The sequence below is a fragment of the Pseudophryne corroboree genome, chromosome 2 (assembly GCF_028390025.1).
Source record: "Pseudophryne corroboree isolate aPseCor3 chromosome 2, aPseCor3.hap2, whole genome shotgun sequence".
Taxonomy (NCBI): domain Eukaryota; kingdom Metazoa; phylum Chordata; class Amphibia; order Anura; family Myobatrachidae; genus Pseudophryne; species Pseudophryne corroboree.
In genome coordinates, this window is record NC_086445.1 from 729,752,874 (window position 1) to 729,770,254 (window position 17,381).

General features: G+C 47.3%; 1 protein-coding gene across 2 annotated transcripts in view; it reads right to left on the minus strand.

The window, feature by feature from the left end:
• Positions 1-2,582: 2,582 nt before the first annotated feature.
• PPM1J (protein phosphatase, Mg2+/Mn2+ dependent 1J) overlaps positions 2,583-17,381 on the minus strand; it is a 244,421-nt gene continuing 229,622 nt past the window's right edge. For both annotated transcript variants that reach the window (XM_063955390.1, XM_063955391.1), the window contains one exon: positions 2,583-4,016. In XM_063955390.1, coding sequence (XP_063811460.1) covers positions 3,875-4,016 — 142 coding nt within the window. In that variant the 3' untranslated portion in view covers positions 2,583-3,874. The remainder of the gene's footprint in view (positions 4,017-17,381) is intronic.

Sequence of the window (17,381 nt, forward strand, 5' to 3'; positions counted from 1 at the left end):
TGATTAGACATGATTTGGAAAGGCACACACCTGTCTCTATAAAAGGTCCCACACTTGACAGTGCATGTCTGAGTACAAACCAAGCATGAAGTCATAGGAATTGTCTGTAAACCTTCGAGACAGGATTGTCTCGAGACACAAATCTGGGGAAGGGTACAGAAAAATATCTGCTGATTTGAAGGTCCCAATGAGCACAGTGGCCTCCATCATCCGTAAATGGAAGAAGTTTGGAACTACCAGGACTCTTCCTAGAGCTAGCTGGTCGTCTAAACTGAGCATGAGAGTCCTTCTCTGGTCTGATGAGACAAAGATTGAACTCTTTGGCGTGAATGCCAGGTGTCATGTGTGGAGGAAACCAAGCACTGCTCATCACCAGGCCAATACCATCCCTACAGAGAAGCATGGTGGTGGCAGTATCATGCTGTGGGGATGTTTTTCAGCGGCAGGAACTGGGAGACTAGTCAGGATAGAGGGAAAGATGCAGGCAGCGATGTACAGAGGCATCCTGGATGAAAACCTGCTCCGGAGCGCTCTTGACCTCAGACTGGGGCGACGGTTCATCTTTCAGGAGGACAATGACCCTAAGCACACAGCCAAGATATCAAAGGAGTGGCTTCAGGACAACTCTGTGAATGTCCTTGAGTGGCCCAGCCAGAGCCCAGACTTGAATCCGATTGAACATCTCTGGAGAGATCTGAAAATGGCTGTGCACCGACGCTTCCCATCCAACCTGATGGAGCTTGAGAGGTGCTGCAAAGAGGAATGGGTGAAACTGGCAGAAGATAGGTGTACCAAGCTTGTGGCATCCTATTCAAAAAGACTTGAGGCTGTAATTGCTGCCAAAGGTGCATCAACAAAATATTGAGCAAAGGCTGTGAATACTTATCTACATGTGATTTATTAGTTTTTTATTTTTAATAAATTTGCAAAAATCTCAAAAAACTTTATTCACTTTGTCATTATGGGGTATTGTGTATAGAATTTTCAGGCAAAAAATCTATTTATTCCAGTTTGGAATAAGGCTGTAACATAACAAAATGTGGAATAAGTGAAGCGCTGTGAATACTTTACGAAAGCACTGTAGCTTCTCTAGTTTAATAATCCGAGTGACAATGGTCCTGTAACCTATTTAGGATCATATTGGACCCAAGTGAGTAATGCCCCGTATCAGTTCCCCGGGCACTGACAGAATTTGTAAGTGAATTGCATATAATTAGGATCTTATTGGATTTATTTCACATAGAAACATGTAATCTGGAGTACTGGTTCCCCAGGCATTGATAGAGATTGTGAAAGCAATGCATATATTAAGGATCCTATTAGACCTATTATTAAATTGCTCATTTCACATGTTATCTGTATTCCTAATGTTGGGTATGCAGCAGCGCATCGATAAAGGCTGTAACTTCTTCCACTGAGGATCCTATAAGACCCAATATAAAGTTATTTCCATTCACATAAATGGTACTTTAGAGGCAGTGCTCTATGCAGACCAGTCAGGTTCCTCTACACCAAATTCTGGAAGCCATTTTTAGCTTGACTTCATATTGTGCGCAGGTGCATTGTCATGCTGAAACAGGAAAGAGCCTTCTCTAAACTTTTGGCACAAAGTTGGAAGCAAACAAATATCTAGAAAATCATTTTAGCTACTGTGTCGTTTAGATTTCCCTTCACTGATCAAAACATAGAATACAGCCCCAGACCATTATTCCTCCTCCACCAAACGGCAGTACACATTCTGACATCAGAGTGTTGTCCTGACACCCCCCAAACCTGGTATTAATTTCCTGTCAGACTGCGTGACCATATGATTTGTCACTTCAGAGAATGCATTTCCACTACTCCACGGTTTAATAGCGCTTGCTTGCTTTATAGCACTCCAGCTGATTTCTATCATTGTGCATGGTGATCTGAGGCTTGTATGCAGCTGCCATGTGCAAACCAATTCATGAACCTCCTCCCAATAAGCTGCGTTTGTTCTCACTTTGCTATAAGAAGCAGTTTACAACTCGGTAGTGTGTTGCATCCAATGACAAATTGTTGCAATACGCACTTCAGCACTTAGCGGTCCTGTTTTGTAAGCTTGTGTGTCCCCAACTTTGCGACTTAGCTGTTGCGGTTTCTACTTCACGATTAGCAGCTCTAGCAGGGCAGGCATTTAAGAACTGACTTGTAGGAACCGTGGCATCCTATGACAGTGCCATGTTGAAAATCATGAGTTCATCAGTAACGCTTTCTACTGTTGTTTGACCTTAGGGAATTGCATGGATGACTGATGATGAAATAAATACACACTAATTAGAAGGGTTGTCTACATGCTTTTGGCCATATTGTAGCGTCTTAGTTAATTGTTTAATTTTTTCTATGACAACTGAACACTTCTTGTGTACAGTATGCTGCCTTACTGATCAGTACACAATCTTATGCAGCATCATGGACAAACATGGAAGCCTAGATTAACATTTGCTATACAGGCCACTTTCTGTGTCATCCTTTTCATACATTGATGGGGGTCTCATTGCTTCTAACACCCACTGCATCATGTCTTAAAAAATAAATACATAAAGAAATAATAATAATAATGAATCCATAAACCATTTTATTTAAAAGTAAATTGTTAATATATAAAATAAAATACAAACACATTTGTATGCACATCAGGCACCATTACTGTATTAGGCCCAGTTTTGTATGGCATTTTCTGGGCCCGGGTGCACTGTATATCCAATGTTTTACATTCAGCATTACTTGATTCGCTGTATATGGACAATACACAGTGCGAATCCACAGTACCTATTTTTATCCCGTGTGTTTAGAAATCTACAATATAACTTCTCTGCTGCATGTTGGGTTTATCAGTATCTGATTTTGGGCCTAATTAAGACCTGACCACTGTTATGCGAAATCGCACAGCGGACAGTTATCGAATGACTGCGCATGCGTATGCACCACAGTGTGCAGGCGCGAGCTCAAACAGTGACAGAATGGTGCGAAAATTTCGATCGCTAGGCGTACGCATGGTGACTGACAGGAAGCGGACGTTTGTGGGTGCTAACTGGCCATTTTCTGGGAGTGTCAGGAAAAAAACGCGTTCCCAAGCGTTTTCTGGGAGGGTGTGTGATGTCAGCACCAGCCCCAAACAGCCTTATTCTATAGCACTGTAGGAGTGAGTACTGGGCTATGCACATACTGGAAAAATAATTTGATGGTGAGTTGTGAACAGATTTGCAGCTGTCCGCTGTCTGGTGAAGTTTTCGCATGGCGCACTGTTTCAGTTTTCACATGGTGTACTGTTTGAAAAATGCATTAATTCGCACACTTGCATGGGGCGGGGTTTTCACTCTCTATAGTCGGCGACTATCTGATTGCATCCCTCTGCAAATTTGCAGAGGAGCGATCAGATCTGAATTAGACCCTTTATTCTGTATATCGCATTTTTTTATTTTTATGTCTAGTTCTACCAAAAGGGCATCACTTTGCTTGACGTTTCCCTTTCCTGTATTTACACTGTACTTTCATATATGTACAGCATGAACTGCATTATGTAAGCTATTCACAATGCAATATTTTTGACCGTTTAGGAAATGTTCCTAAAAGGGAAACGATTCATACTGTCTAATTTGTAGATTAATTTGAAATAACTTGGAATGACCTTAGTGTGTCACATAACCTGATTTTATTACAGACTGGCTTTAAGCTTTTGCAAACCTGTAATGTGCATTTAAATAAAAAATATATGCTTCAAATACGGAGTCTTTGAGGAAAGTGTTTTCTGTTAAAGTGCTTAGCGCTTGCTGTGCCTCCAAATGATAGCACTGAGGTAATGTACCATCCTTGTGCCAATAATATACATATATCTTCCATTTTGTTGTCCTCAGCTCCCATACCCAATTAATGGAATAACAAACACGGATATGTCATCCAGAGAGGCCATCTTTCCATTAACTAGCCTCCAGCCACTCTCTTTCCGAACCCCTCTTGTACGGAGAACAAGTTCTTGTGCAGCGAGATTATATCTGTAACACAAATACATAATTATATATGCAAAATGTTTCAATAATACGTACACACATTCTTATATAATCTTCATCCAGCCTACACTTAAAAAGACATACAAAAACTGATGGATTACTGGCAGAGCGGTCACCCCCTTCCTCATGGCAGTGCCACAGCTTGCAGCCATTGCACCAATGTCCGATATATGTTCCAGGTGCCAGAAGAAAAGGCATCCCATAGGTGAAACAGTGCTGACATCAGAAAGTGACAGTAAGGGAAAGCCCTCCACTTTAATGCCACCAGGCCCCACACACACATCTAAAGGAATTGACAACACCCTGCAGGGGAAGTTTGGCTGTGTCCCGGGACCTCAGTCCCTTATCCCCTGCTTGTAGCCAAGTACTAGCCCCTTCCTAAACATAATGTGCTGAGCACAACACAACACACTACTGAACTCTATACTGCCAGGTAGCTACTTTTACATATGGCTGGCTGGCAACATGGGGAGCATGAAAGAGGACTGAATTTTATTGGTATGGGCCCCCACAAACCTTGCTTCCTGCATCAGGTCCTCTATTTGTGACACTGTATAAGGTGTAATAATAATTACTGTGATTACTAGGTCGCCCCTAGCCTGAAGAGTGCAGACTCCATAGGTGCTTTTCTCCTACCATCTCTACCGTAAGAATACTATAGGGGTATACAGAAATGGTAACATTATTTTAATATACACATAAGAGTCACAGTGATATAGATATTTAATTGAAATTAATACAAATTTTAATTAACATTTTTTTCTTAAGAGTGTATCACAAACACTTTCTTTCTGTCTAGAAATAGGATACACTGACTCTGTTGTGCACTGCCAGCCTTTAGCACAGTGGTTCCCAAACTGTGTGCCGTGGCACCCTGGGGTGCCTCGGGGCACTTGCAGGGGTGCATTGGATTGGTGGTTCAGGACCAATTCAAGTTATTTATTGTCAATCTAATAGGCAAAACTAGTGCTTGTTGCTGCCAATCATAAAACATTTGAACAAACAGAATGGAATCTATTGAACCTAAGGGTGACGTATAAACACAATTTACGTAATTTCAATTGTTTTCTAAATTTCTCAATATGAAACTTTTGGCCTAGGGATGTTGTGACAAAAACTTTTGATACTCTAGGGCGCCGTGATTCAAAAACATTTGGGATCCACTGCTTTAGCATATGTATTGAGGAAGTATATCTTAACGTGCTACGCTCTATTGTTGGTCCTAACTCATCTCCTAATTAATAGCCCAGATCTGTGACTGTGTGTAAAATGCTGGGCATGGCTAGGAGCTCTCATTGGGTTAGCAGCAGGTCTATCACACCCAGTCCACAGCTGATTGGGCGAGAAATGTCCTCCCACACAGGTAATATACAATGGGAGGCTCTGCCCTTTGGCTGCTGTGTATTCCCAGAGCAGGATTAAAAATGGGTCTCATGGAGCTGTAGCTCCAGGTCCACACCCCAAAATAGGCCCACTGCAGCTGCAGCAACATACCCTCCAACAATTAACACATAAAAAATCGCTACAAATTTGAAAAGGAGGAGTTGCCAAGGGTACAGTGGCGTGGCCATGCCCCTTTTCCTATACTTTCAATGGAAGTTTGGAGAGCCAAAAATCGGTACTTGCCAAAAGGTACCTGCAGCAAGTCTTTGCGCTGTAGATATGGGGGGGGGGATAGGATTTTAATACCTACCGGTAAATCCCTTTCTCTCAGTCCGTAGAGGATGCTGGGGATGCTTCAAGAACCATGGGGTATAGACGGGATCCGCAGGAGACATGGGCACACTATAAGACTTTGAATGGGTGTGAACTGGCTCCTCCCTCTATGCCCCTCCTCCAGACTCCAGTTATAGGAACTGTGCCCAGGGAGACAGACATTTTGAGGAAAAGGATTTATTTAATTATTCTAAACTAAGGTGAGATACATACCAACGCATGCAACAGCATGACCAACAACAGTCACAGATTGACTGAACTCATCGCAACATGAGCGTAACTATAACCAAACTGCAGACACAGCCCGCACTTGGACGGGCGCCCAGCATCCTCTACGGTCTAAGATTTACCGGTAGGTATTAAAATCCTATTTTCTCATACGTCCTAGAGGATGCTGGGGATGCTTCAAGAACCATGGGGATTATACCAAAGCTCTAGAATGGGCGGGAGAGTGCGGATGACTCTGCAGCACCGATTGACCAAACAAGAGGTCCTCCTCAGCCAGGGTATCAAACTTGTAAAACTTCGCAAAGGTGTTTGAACCAGACCAAGTAGCAGCTCGGTAAAGTTGTAACGCCGAAACCCCTCGGGTAGCCGCCCAGGATGAACCCACCTTTCTTGTAGAATGGGCTTTTACTGATTTCGGCAACGGCAATCCTGCCGTAGAATGAGCCTGCTGAATCGTATTACAAATCCAGAGCGCAATAGTCTGCTTAGAAGCAGGAGCTCCAATCTTGTTGGGAGCCCACAGGACAAACAGAGCCTCTGTTTTCCTAATCTGCGCCGTTCTGGCAACATAGATCCTCAAAGCTCTGACCACATCTAAAGACTTTGACTCCGCCAAGGTGTCAGTGGCCACTGGCACCACAATTGGCTGGTTAACATGAAATGACGAAACCACTTTTGGCAGAAATTGTTGACGAGTTCTCAACTCCGCTCTATCAGCATGGAAAACCAAATAGGGGCTTTTGTGAGACAAAGCCGCCAACTCAGACACTCGCCTTGCAGACGCTAAGGCCAACAACATGACCACTATCCAAGTAAGGAATTTTAACTCAACCTTACGCAAAGGTTCAAACCAATGTGATTGCAAGAATTGCAACACCACATTAAGGTCCAATGGTGCCACTGGGGGCACAAAGGGAGGTTGGATGTGCAGCACGCCTTTTACGAAGGTCTGAACTTCTGGAAGGGAGGCGAATTCTTTTTAAAAAAAGATCGACAAGGCCGAAATCTGTACTTTAATAGAGCCTAACTTTAGGCCCGCATCCACACCTGCTTGTAGGAAATGGAGCAAACGCCCCAGGTGAAATTCTTCCGTAGGAGCCTTCTTGGATTCACACCAAGACACATATTTTCTCCAAATACGGTGGTAATGTTTTGCCATTACTTCTTTCCTAGCCTGAAGAAGTGTAGGAATGACTTCACTGGGAATACCCTTTCGGGCTAGGATTTGGCACTCAACCTCCACGCCATCAAACGCAGCCGCGGCAAGTCCTGATACACGCACGGCCCCTGTTGTAACAGGTTTTCCCGAAGAGGAAGAGGCCAGGGATCTTCTACGAGCAACTCCTGAAGATCTGGATACCAGGCCCTTTTTGGCCAATCCGGAACAATGAGGATCGCCTGAACCCTTGTTCTTCTTATAATTTTTATCACCTTTGGAATGAGTGGAAGTGGAAGTGGAGGGAACACACAGACCGACCGAAACTCCCACGGTGTCACTAGTGTGTCCACCGCTATCGCTTGAGGGTCTCTTGACCTGGAACAATATCTCTGAAGTTTCTTGTTGAGGCGGGACGCCATCATGTCCACTTGAGGAACTCCCCAACGACTTGTCACTTCTGGAAAGACCTCTTGATGAAGACCCCACTCTCCTGGATGGACATCGTGTCTGCTGAGGAAGTCTGCTTCCCAGTTGTCCACTCCTGGAATGAAGACCGCTGACAGAGCGCTGGCATGTTTTTCCGCCCAGCGAAGAATCTTCGTGGCCTCGGCCATTGCCGGTCTGCTCTTTGTTCCGCCCTGGCAGTTTATGTACGCCACTGCTGTCACGTTGACTGACTGAATCAAGATCGGCAGACCTCGAAGAAGATGTTCTGCTTGCAGTATGCTGTTGTAGATGGCTCTTAATTCCAGAATGTTTATGTGTAGACAAGCTTCCTGGCTTGACCACTTTCCCTGAAAGTTTCTCCCCTGTGTGACTGCTCCCCAGCCTCGGAGGCTTGCATCTGTGGTCACCAGGATCCAATCCTGAATCCCGAACCTGCGTCCCTCCAGAAGGTGAGAACTGTGCAGCCACCACAGAAGGGAAATCCTGGTCCTGGGAGATAGAATTATTTTCCGGTGCATGTCCAGAAGAGACCCGGACCACTGGTCCAACAGGTTCCATTGAAACACCCTGGCATGGAACCTGCCATACGGAATGGCCTCGTAGGACGCCACCATCTTCCCCAGCAACCGAGTGCAGTGAAGAACAGACACCCTTGCTGGTTTCAGAATCTGTTTTACCATGTTCTGTATTTCCAGAGCTTTTTCCACTGGAAGAAAAACTCTCTGCAGTTCTGTATCCAGAATCATACCCAGGAACGACAGCCGTGTCGTTGGATCCAACTGTGATTTTGGCAAATTTAGGATCCAACTGTGTTGTTGCAGAATCATCAGTGAAAGGGCAACATTCTTCAACAATTGTTCCTTGGACCTCGCCTTTATGAGGAGATAGTCCAAGTATGGGATAATTGTGATTCCCTGCTTGCGCAGGAGAACCATCATTTCCGCCATTACTTTGGTGAAAATCCTCGGAGCCGTGGACAGCCCAAACGGCAACGTCTGAAATTGGTAATGACAATCCTGCACAGCAAACCTCAGGTAAGCCTGATGTGGAGGATATATGGGGACATGTAAGCAGGCATCTTTTATGTCGACCGACACCATAAAATCTCCCTCCTCCAGACTGGAAATCTCCCTCCTCCAGACTGGAGATCACTGCTCGTAGAGATTCCATCTTGAACTTGAATTTTTTGAGAAAGAAATTGAGGGATTTTAGGTTTAGAATCGGTCTGACTGAGCCATCCGGCTTCGGGACCACAAACAGGCTCGAATAAAAGCCTTCCCCCTGTTGAGACGGGGGTACCGTGACAATCACTTGATTTTCACACAACTTTAGTATCGCAGCGCTTACTATCTCCCTTTCTGGAAGAGAAGCTGGCAAGGCCGATTTGAAAAATCGGTGAGGGGGCACGTCTTGAAACTCTAACTTGTACCCTTGGGTTATTATTTCCAATATCCAAGGATCCAGGTCCGAGTGCACCCAGACCTGACTGAAGAGTCGGAGACGTGCCCCCACCGGTGCGGACTCCCGCAGAGGAGCCCCAGCGTCATGCGGTGGATTTGGTAGAAGCCGGAGAGGACTTCTGCTCTTGGGAACTTGCCACAGCCTGTGACCTTTTTCCCCTTCCTCTTCCTCTCGCAGCAAGGAAGGAGGACCCTCGTCCTTTTTTGAATTTATTGGGCCGAAAGGACTGCATCTGATAGTGGGGCGTTTACTTCTGTTGTGCCAGAACATAAGGTAAAAATGACGACTTACCCGCGGTAGCCATAGACACCAGGTCAGTGAGGCCGTCGCCAAACAAGACCCTACCGTTAAACGGTAGAGACTCCATCGCCTTCTTAGAGTCAGCGTCAGCATTCCATTGATGAATCCACAACGCTCTTCTCGCTGAGACTGCCTTGGCATTGGCCCTTGATCCCAAAAGGCCAATATCCCTCACAGCTTCTTTTAAATATGCTGCAGCGTCCCTGATGTGACCCAGAGTCAAAAGCACACTATCCCTGTCTAGGGTATCTACCTCAGATGATAAGTTATCTGCCCACCTTTCAATAGCGCTACTCACCCCTGCCGCAGCAACGGCAGGCCTGAGTAGCGCCCCCGTAGTGACATAAATGGATTTTAGTGTATTTTTCGGCTTACGATCTTTTAGGGCTGCCGTGTCAGGGGATGGGAGCGCCACCTTTTTGGAAAGACGCGATAAAGCTTTGTCTACCGTGGGGATTGACTCCCACCTTTCCCGATCCCCAGCAGGGAACGGATACGCCACTGGAATTCTTTGGGAACATGAATCCTTTTGTCAGTATTTTCCCAAGCTTTTTCAAAAAGTGCGTTCAGCTCATGAGAGGGAGGAAACGTTACCTCAGGTTTCTATCCTTTATACATACAGACCCTAGTATCAGGACAGTAGGGTCCTCAGTAAATTGTAATACTTCTTTTTTCGCCATAATCATGTACTGAATACTCTTAGCCAGTTTCGGATGTAATCTGGCATCACTATAGTCGACACTGGAATCAGAGTCATTGTCGGTATCTGTATCAGTTATCTGGGTAAATGCACGTTTCTGTGACCCCGAAGGGGTCTGGGCCTGTGACAAAGCATCTTCTATGGATTTCCTCCATGTGTAGTTCTTAGACTCAGATTTATCAAATCTCTTAGCCAACTTAGTCACATTTGCGTTTAAAACACTCAACATATTCACCCAATCATCTGTCGGCGGTGCCGACACTGCCACTCTCACAGAGTTGTCTGTCCCCACTCCAGCTTCCTCCTGGGAGGAGCATTCAGCCTCAGACATGTCGACACACACACGTACCGACAGCCACAACCACACTGGGGCTATAGGAGACAGACCCACAATAAAGCCTGCCAGAGAGACACAGAGAGAGTTCTGCCAGCTCACACCCAGCACCTATCCCGGTACTGAAGCCAGCACAAGACTGCCCAGACCTGCTAGCGCTTTTTACATATATAATAAATCACCGAATCACTAGTGCCCCCCCCCCCCCCCCCCCCCGTTTTGCACCCTGTTGCTTGCACAGCAGTGTGGAGGTCAGGGCCAGCGTCTCTGCAGCCTTCTGTGAAGAGAAAAATGGCGCTGGTCAGAGCTGTGCGGGCTAAGCCCCGCCCACTACATGGCGCGCTTCAGTCCTGCTCAAAAAATCTTTATACTGGCGGGGGTCCCTTAACTAGTGCCTGGGCACTGTTATGTCCTATGCCAGTGGTGTTTGGAGGTCCCCCATGCTGCCCAGGGCGCTTCCCCTGCGCCCCGCACCCTGCAGTGCCGTGATCTGTGTGGGAGCATGGCGTGCAGCGAGGCTGCTGCGCGGTACCTCAAACGCCGTCTTCTGCCGTCACTGAAGTCTTCTGATCTTCTTATACTCACCCGGCTTCTGTCTTCTGGCTGTGAGGGGGGTGACGGCGCGGCTCCGGGAACAAGCAGCTAGGCGTACCAAGTGATCGAACCCTCTGGAGCTAATGGTGTCCAGTAGCCTAAGAAGCAGAACTTTGAAGAAGTAGGTCTGCTTCTCTCCCCTCAGTCCCACGATGCAGGGAGCCTGTTGCCAGCAGGTCTCCCTGAAAATAACAAACCCAATAAAAGTATTTTTCTGAGAAACTCAGGAGAGCTCCTCAGTGTGCATCCAGTCTACCTGGGCACAGAATCTAACTGGAGTCTGGAGGAGGGGCATAGAGGTAGGAGCCAGTTCATACCTATTCAAAGTCTTATAGTGTGCCCATGTCTCCTGCGGATCCCGTCTATACCCCATGGTTCTTGAAGCATCCCCAGCATCCTCTAGGACGCATGAGAAACATCCTTTTACTGCAGCATCCTATGTCCTGCTGCCAGTCCGCCTGCCCCCTCTGACATCAACAATCCCCACTCCCTAGCCATGGCGCAGGTGGAACAAAAGCTGCTGCAGCCACCGGCATAGATGTGTATGAAAGCGGCGTAGCAGAAGGCTTTCATAGCCCTCCCTGCGCCGCATAGCCTCTGAGCCCCGGAGCCTCCTCTGCACGTGATGTCACAGAAGTGCCTCCCCACCACAGCTGAACCCAGATCCCCAGAGGCTCTGACTCCGCAACACCTCACCTGGGATGCCGGCCTGGAAGCCCCGAGATGGCTAATGTAACGGATAGAGTGGGTGATATCACTGAGGGTAATGTCTGGACGCTGAATCAATGTAAAAGGTGACAGTGCTGTGCAGTGCAGTGGGTGTGCAGTGTCACTGACACTGCACAGCACTCTCACCTTTTACATTGATTCAGCGAGTCAGTCAGTTCTGCCAGCCAGTCACTACCGTTAGTGCCGGTGTCCCAACGCGCTGCATTACAGGAAGTAGACGCACTAAATAAACTACAATAATAATACTACACCTCCCAGCAGCCCTTAGCACCGAAGCATTCCGGCCCTAAGGCCTGCTGGGAGCTGTCATTTATTGAGTGCATCTTATTCCTTGTAATGCGGCACGTTGGGATACCGGCACTAACAATAGTGACTGGCTGCTTGGCTGCTGTGCGAGTCTCCGGGAGAGACACTACCAAAGGGAGGACAGCAGATTAGTTGCTTCCAGGAGGAGAAGCATTACCCGCCCCTCCCCCACTCACAGTACCTCGGGCCCCACCGCAGAACCCCCTCCACCGCCCCTCCCCCACCCGCGGCACTCCTGCACCCGCAGTGGCTCTGGACCTCCACCCGTGGCACCACCGCACCAGCCCCTCCTCCACCCGCTGCTTTAGACCTAGACTGGAAATAGTTAGAATAGCCACATGAGACTGTAGAATACAGCATGGTTTGGTAAACATTAACTTCTGGCAGTCTTGGGCCAAGTAGTAGGTTGGGGATCAAATAGAAAAAAAAAATTAGTGGGCCAGTCTGGAAACTACTGCAAAAGGAAACATGCCCTGTATAGTTTATGTCCAGTGTAACCCACAAATGCCAGAACAGGTCTCTGGATATAAACTGGGATTGTGTTGTATTACATATTACTGTGTGCACTTGTATCTTGACTGAGAAGAGGGTAGTTTGGTAAATGTTATGAACTGTCTTTGGTAGGCAAGCACGTGGTAGATACTGATTATGTGGCAGATGTACTAAGCCTTGGAGTGATAACGTGGAGTGGTATAAAGTACCAACCAATCAGCTCCTGTCATGTTATAGGCTGTGCTTGAAAAATGATAGGTGCCAACTGGTCGGTATTTATCTGTCTCCAAGCTTTGATAAATCTCCCCATATGCGAATAGTTAACAAACATGATGAGCCCTTTTTGTGCTTTGCATAATCATATCCATGTACTGTAGAGTGAAATCCTTGGCGTCTTGAGCTGAATTATTCATTCTGTAAGTGTTCCATAATGAAATATAACAAAGTAATATGTAATGTTGTTTGTAATTTTATGCTGTAATAGAGCCTGTTAGTAGAAAAGCAAAGAACACTAAAAGAAGAGGAGGAGGTGGCGACACAATGGAGCAGTGAGAATATGCAGCTTTCTATAAACCATTTCTTCTTTGTAAACGGTTTTCTATAAAATCTTCTGATTCTGTACTTAGAAATAGATAGAATTTAATGTCATGTATAAATATCAGTGAAAAAATCATGCCACAATAAAGGGAGCATCTCAGCTCCTGTGTAGAAAATATACTGTGTGTATATATATATACATGTGTGTGTATCAGTGACGTGCGGTGGGGTGAGGCAGAGCCTTTCCTGTCATACTAACGTCTGCCCCCGAGTTTTGACTGTATAAAGTAATAAAGTATATGAAAAATACAAAGAATATGTTAGAAATATCTTCTTTGTATTATTCTAATCATTTCTCTGACGTCCTAGTGGATGCTGGGAACTCCGTAAGGACCATGGGGAATAGCGGCTCCGCAGGAGACTGGGCACAACTAAAGAAAGCTTTAGGTCACCTGGTGTGCACTGGCTCCTCCCACTATGACCCTCCTCCAAGCCTCAGTTAGATTTTGTGCCCGGCCGAGGTTGGATGCACACTAGGGGCTCTCCTGAGCTTCTAGAAAGAAAGTATATTTAGGTTTTTTATTTTACAGTGAGACCTGCTGGCAACAGGCTCACTGCAGCGAGGGACTAAGGGGAGAAGAAGCGAACCTACCTGCTTGCAGCTAGCTTGGGCTTCTTAGGCTACTGGACACCATTAGCTCCAGAGGGACCGACCGCATGGAACTGGCCTTGGTGTTCGGTCCCGGAGCCGCGCCGCCGTCCCCCTTACAGAGCCAGAAGTAAGAAGAGGTCCGGAAAATCGGCGGCAGAAGACTTCTGTCTTCTCCAAGGTAGCGCACAGCACTGCAGCTGTGCGCCATTGCTCCTCATACACACTTCACACTCCGGTCACTGAGGGTTCAGGGCGCTAGGGGGGGCGCCCTGAGCAGCAATAAAAAGACCTTGGCTGGCAAAAATACCACAATATATAGCCCCAGAGGCTATATATGTGATAATTACCCCTGCCAGAATCCAGAAAAAAGCGGGAGAATAGTCCGCGAAAAAGGGGCGGAGCTATCTCCTTCAGCACACTGGCGCCATTTCTTCCTCACAGCTCCGCTGGAAGGAAGCTCCCTGGCTCTCCCCTGCAGTCTACACTACAGAAAAGGGTAAAAAAGAGAGGGGGAGCACTAAATTTAGGCGCAGTATATATAACAGCAGCTATAGGGGACATAATTCAGTTAGTCCCTGCATTATATAGCGCTCTGGTGTGTGCTGGCATACTCTCACTCTGTCTCCCCAAAGGGCTTTTGTGGGTCCTGTCCTCTGTTAGAGCATTCCCTGTGTGTGTGCGGTGTGTCGGTACGGCTGTGTCGACATGTTTGATGAGGATAATGATGTGGAGGCGGAGCAGTTGCATATAAAAGGGATGTCACCCCCTGCGGGGCAGACACCTGAGTGGATGGACTTATGGAAGGAATTGCGTGCACGCGTCGACTCCTTACACAAAAAATTTGACGACATGCCAAATGAGGGACAGCCGGCTTCTCAGCTCGTGCCTGTCCAGGTTTCTCAAAGGCCTTCGGGGGCTCTAAAACGCCCGCTACCTCAGATGGCAGACGCGGATGTCGACACGGATACTGACACCAGTGTCGACGACGATGAGTCTAGTCTAATGTCCACTAAGGCCATTCGTTGCATGATTGAAGCAATGAAAGAGGTGTTACAAATTTCTGATATAAACCCAGGTACCACTAAAAAGGGTATTATGTTTGGGGAGAAAAAACTACCCGTAGTCTTTCCCCCATCAGAAGAATTAAATGAAGTGTGTGAAGAAGCGTGGGCTTTCCCTGATAAAAGATTGGTAATCTCTAAGAAGTTACTAATGGCGTTCCCTTTCCCGCCAGAGGATAGGTCACGTTGGGAGACACCACCTAGGGTGGATAAAGCGCTCACACGTTTGTCTAAAAAGGTGGCACTACCGTCTCCGGATACGGCCGCCCTCAAGGAACCTGCTGATAGAAAGCAAGAGGCTATCCTGAAGTCTGTATATACACACTCAGGCATTATACTTAGACCTGCTATTGCGTCAGCATGGATGTGCAGTGCTGCTGCTGCGTGGTCAGATTCCCTGTCAGAAAATATTGACACCCTAGACAGGGACACTATTCTGCTAACCATAGAGCATATAAAAGACTCAGTCTTATACATGAGAGATGCACAGAGGGAGATCTGCCGGCTGGCATCTAAAATAAGTGCACTGTCCATTTCTGCTAGGAGAGGCTTATGGACTCGCCAGTGGACAGGGGATGCAGATTCAAAAAGGCACATGGAAGTTTTGCCTTATAAGGGTGAGGAGTTATTCGGGGATGGTCTCTCGGACCTAGTTTCCACAGCAACTGCTGGGAAGTCAGCATTTTTACCCCATGTTCCCTCACAGCCTAAAAAGGCGCCGTTTTATCAGGTACAGTCCTTTCGGACTCAGAAAAACAGGCGTGGAAAAGGCGGGTCCTTTCTGTTCAGAGGCAGAGGTAGGGGAAAAAGGCTGCAACAAACAGCAGGTTCCCAGGAGCAAAAGTCCTCCCCCGCTTCTTCCAAGTCCGCCGCATGACGGTGGGGCTCCACAGGCGGAGCCAGGTATGGTGGGGGGCCGCCTCAAAAATTTCAGCGATCAGTGGGCTCGCTCACAGGTGGATCCCTGGATCCTGCAAATAGTATCTCAAGGGTACAAACTGGAATTCGAGGCGTCTCCACCCCACCGGTTCCTAAAATCTGCATTGCCGACAACTCCCTCAGGCAGGGAGGCTGTGCTAGAGGCAATTCACAAGCTGTATTCCCAGCAGGTGATAGTCAAGGTGCCCCTACTTCAACATGGACGGGGTTACTATTCCACACTGTTTGTGGTACCGAAACCGGACGGTTCGTGAGACCCATTTTAAATTTGAAATCCTTGAACACATACATAAAAAAATTCAAGTTCAAGATGGAATCGCTCAGGGTGGTTATTGCAAGCCTGGACGAGGGGGATTACATGGTATCCCTGGACATCAAGGATGCTTACCTGCATGTCCCCATTTACTATCCTCACCAGGAGTACCTCAGATTTGTGGTACAGGATTGCCATTACCAATTCCAGACGCTACCGTTTGGACTCTCCACGGCACCGAGGGTGTTTACCAAAGTAATGGCGGAAATGATGATACTCCTTCGAAGAAAGGGAGTTTTAATTATCCCGTACTTGGACGATCTCCTAATAAAGGCGAGGTCCAAGGAGCAGTTGTTGGTGGGAGTAGCACTATCTCAGGAGGTGCTACACCAGCACGGTTGGATTCTGAATATTCCAAAATCACAGCTGGTTCCGACGACACGTCTACTGTTCCTGGGTATGATCCTGGACACAGTCCAGAAAAAAGTGTTTCTCCCGGAGGAGAAAGCCAAGGAGCTGTCATCTCTAGTCAGAGACCTCCTGAAACCGAAACAGGTATCGGTGCATCACTGCACGCGGGTCCTGGGAAAGATGGTGGCTTCTTACGAAGCAATTCCTTTCGGCAGGTTCCATGCCAGAATCTTTCAGTGGGACCTGTTGGACCAGTGGTCCGGATCGCATCTTCAGATGCATCGCCTGATAACCCTGTCTCCAAGAACCAGGGTGTCTCTGCTGTGGTGGCTGCAGAGTGCCCATCTTCTAGAGGGCCGCAGATTCGGCATACAGGACTGGGTCCTGGTGACCACGGATGCCAGCCTTCGGGGCTGGGGGGCAGTCACACAGGGAAGAAACTTCCAAGGACTATGGTCGAGTCAGGAGACTTCCCTACACATAAATATTCTGGAACTAAGGGCCATTTACAACGCCCTAAGTCAGGCAAGGCCTCTGCTTCAAAACCAGCCGGTACTGATCCAGTCAGACAACATCACGGCAGTCGCCCATGTAAATCGACAGGGCGGCATAAGAAGCAGGATGGCAATGACAGAAGCCACAAGGATTCTCCGATGGGCGGAAAATCACGTACTAGCACTGTCAGCAGTGTTCATTCCGGGAGTGGACAACTGGGAAGCAGACTTTCTCAGCAGGCACGACCTCCACCCGGGAGAGTGGGGACTTCATCCAGAAGTCTTCACGCTGATTGTAAATCGATGGGAACGTCCACAAGTGGACATGATGGCGTCCCGCCTAAACAAAAAACTAGAGAAATATTGCGCCAGGTCAAGGGACCCTCAGGCGATAGCTGTGGACGCTCTGGTGACACCGTGGTTACCAGTCAGTTTATGTGTTCCCTCCTCTGCCTCTCATACCAAGGGTACTGAGAATAATAAGAAAACGAGGAGTAAGAACAATACTCGTGGTTCCGGATTGGCCAAGACGAGCGT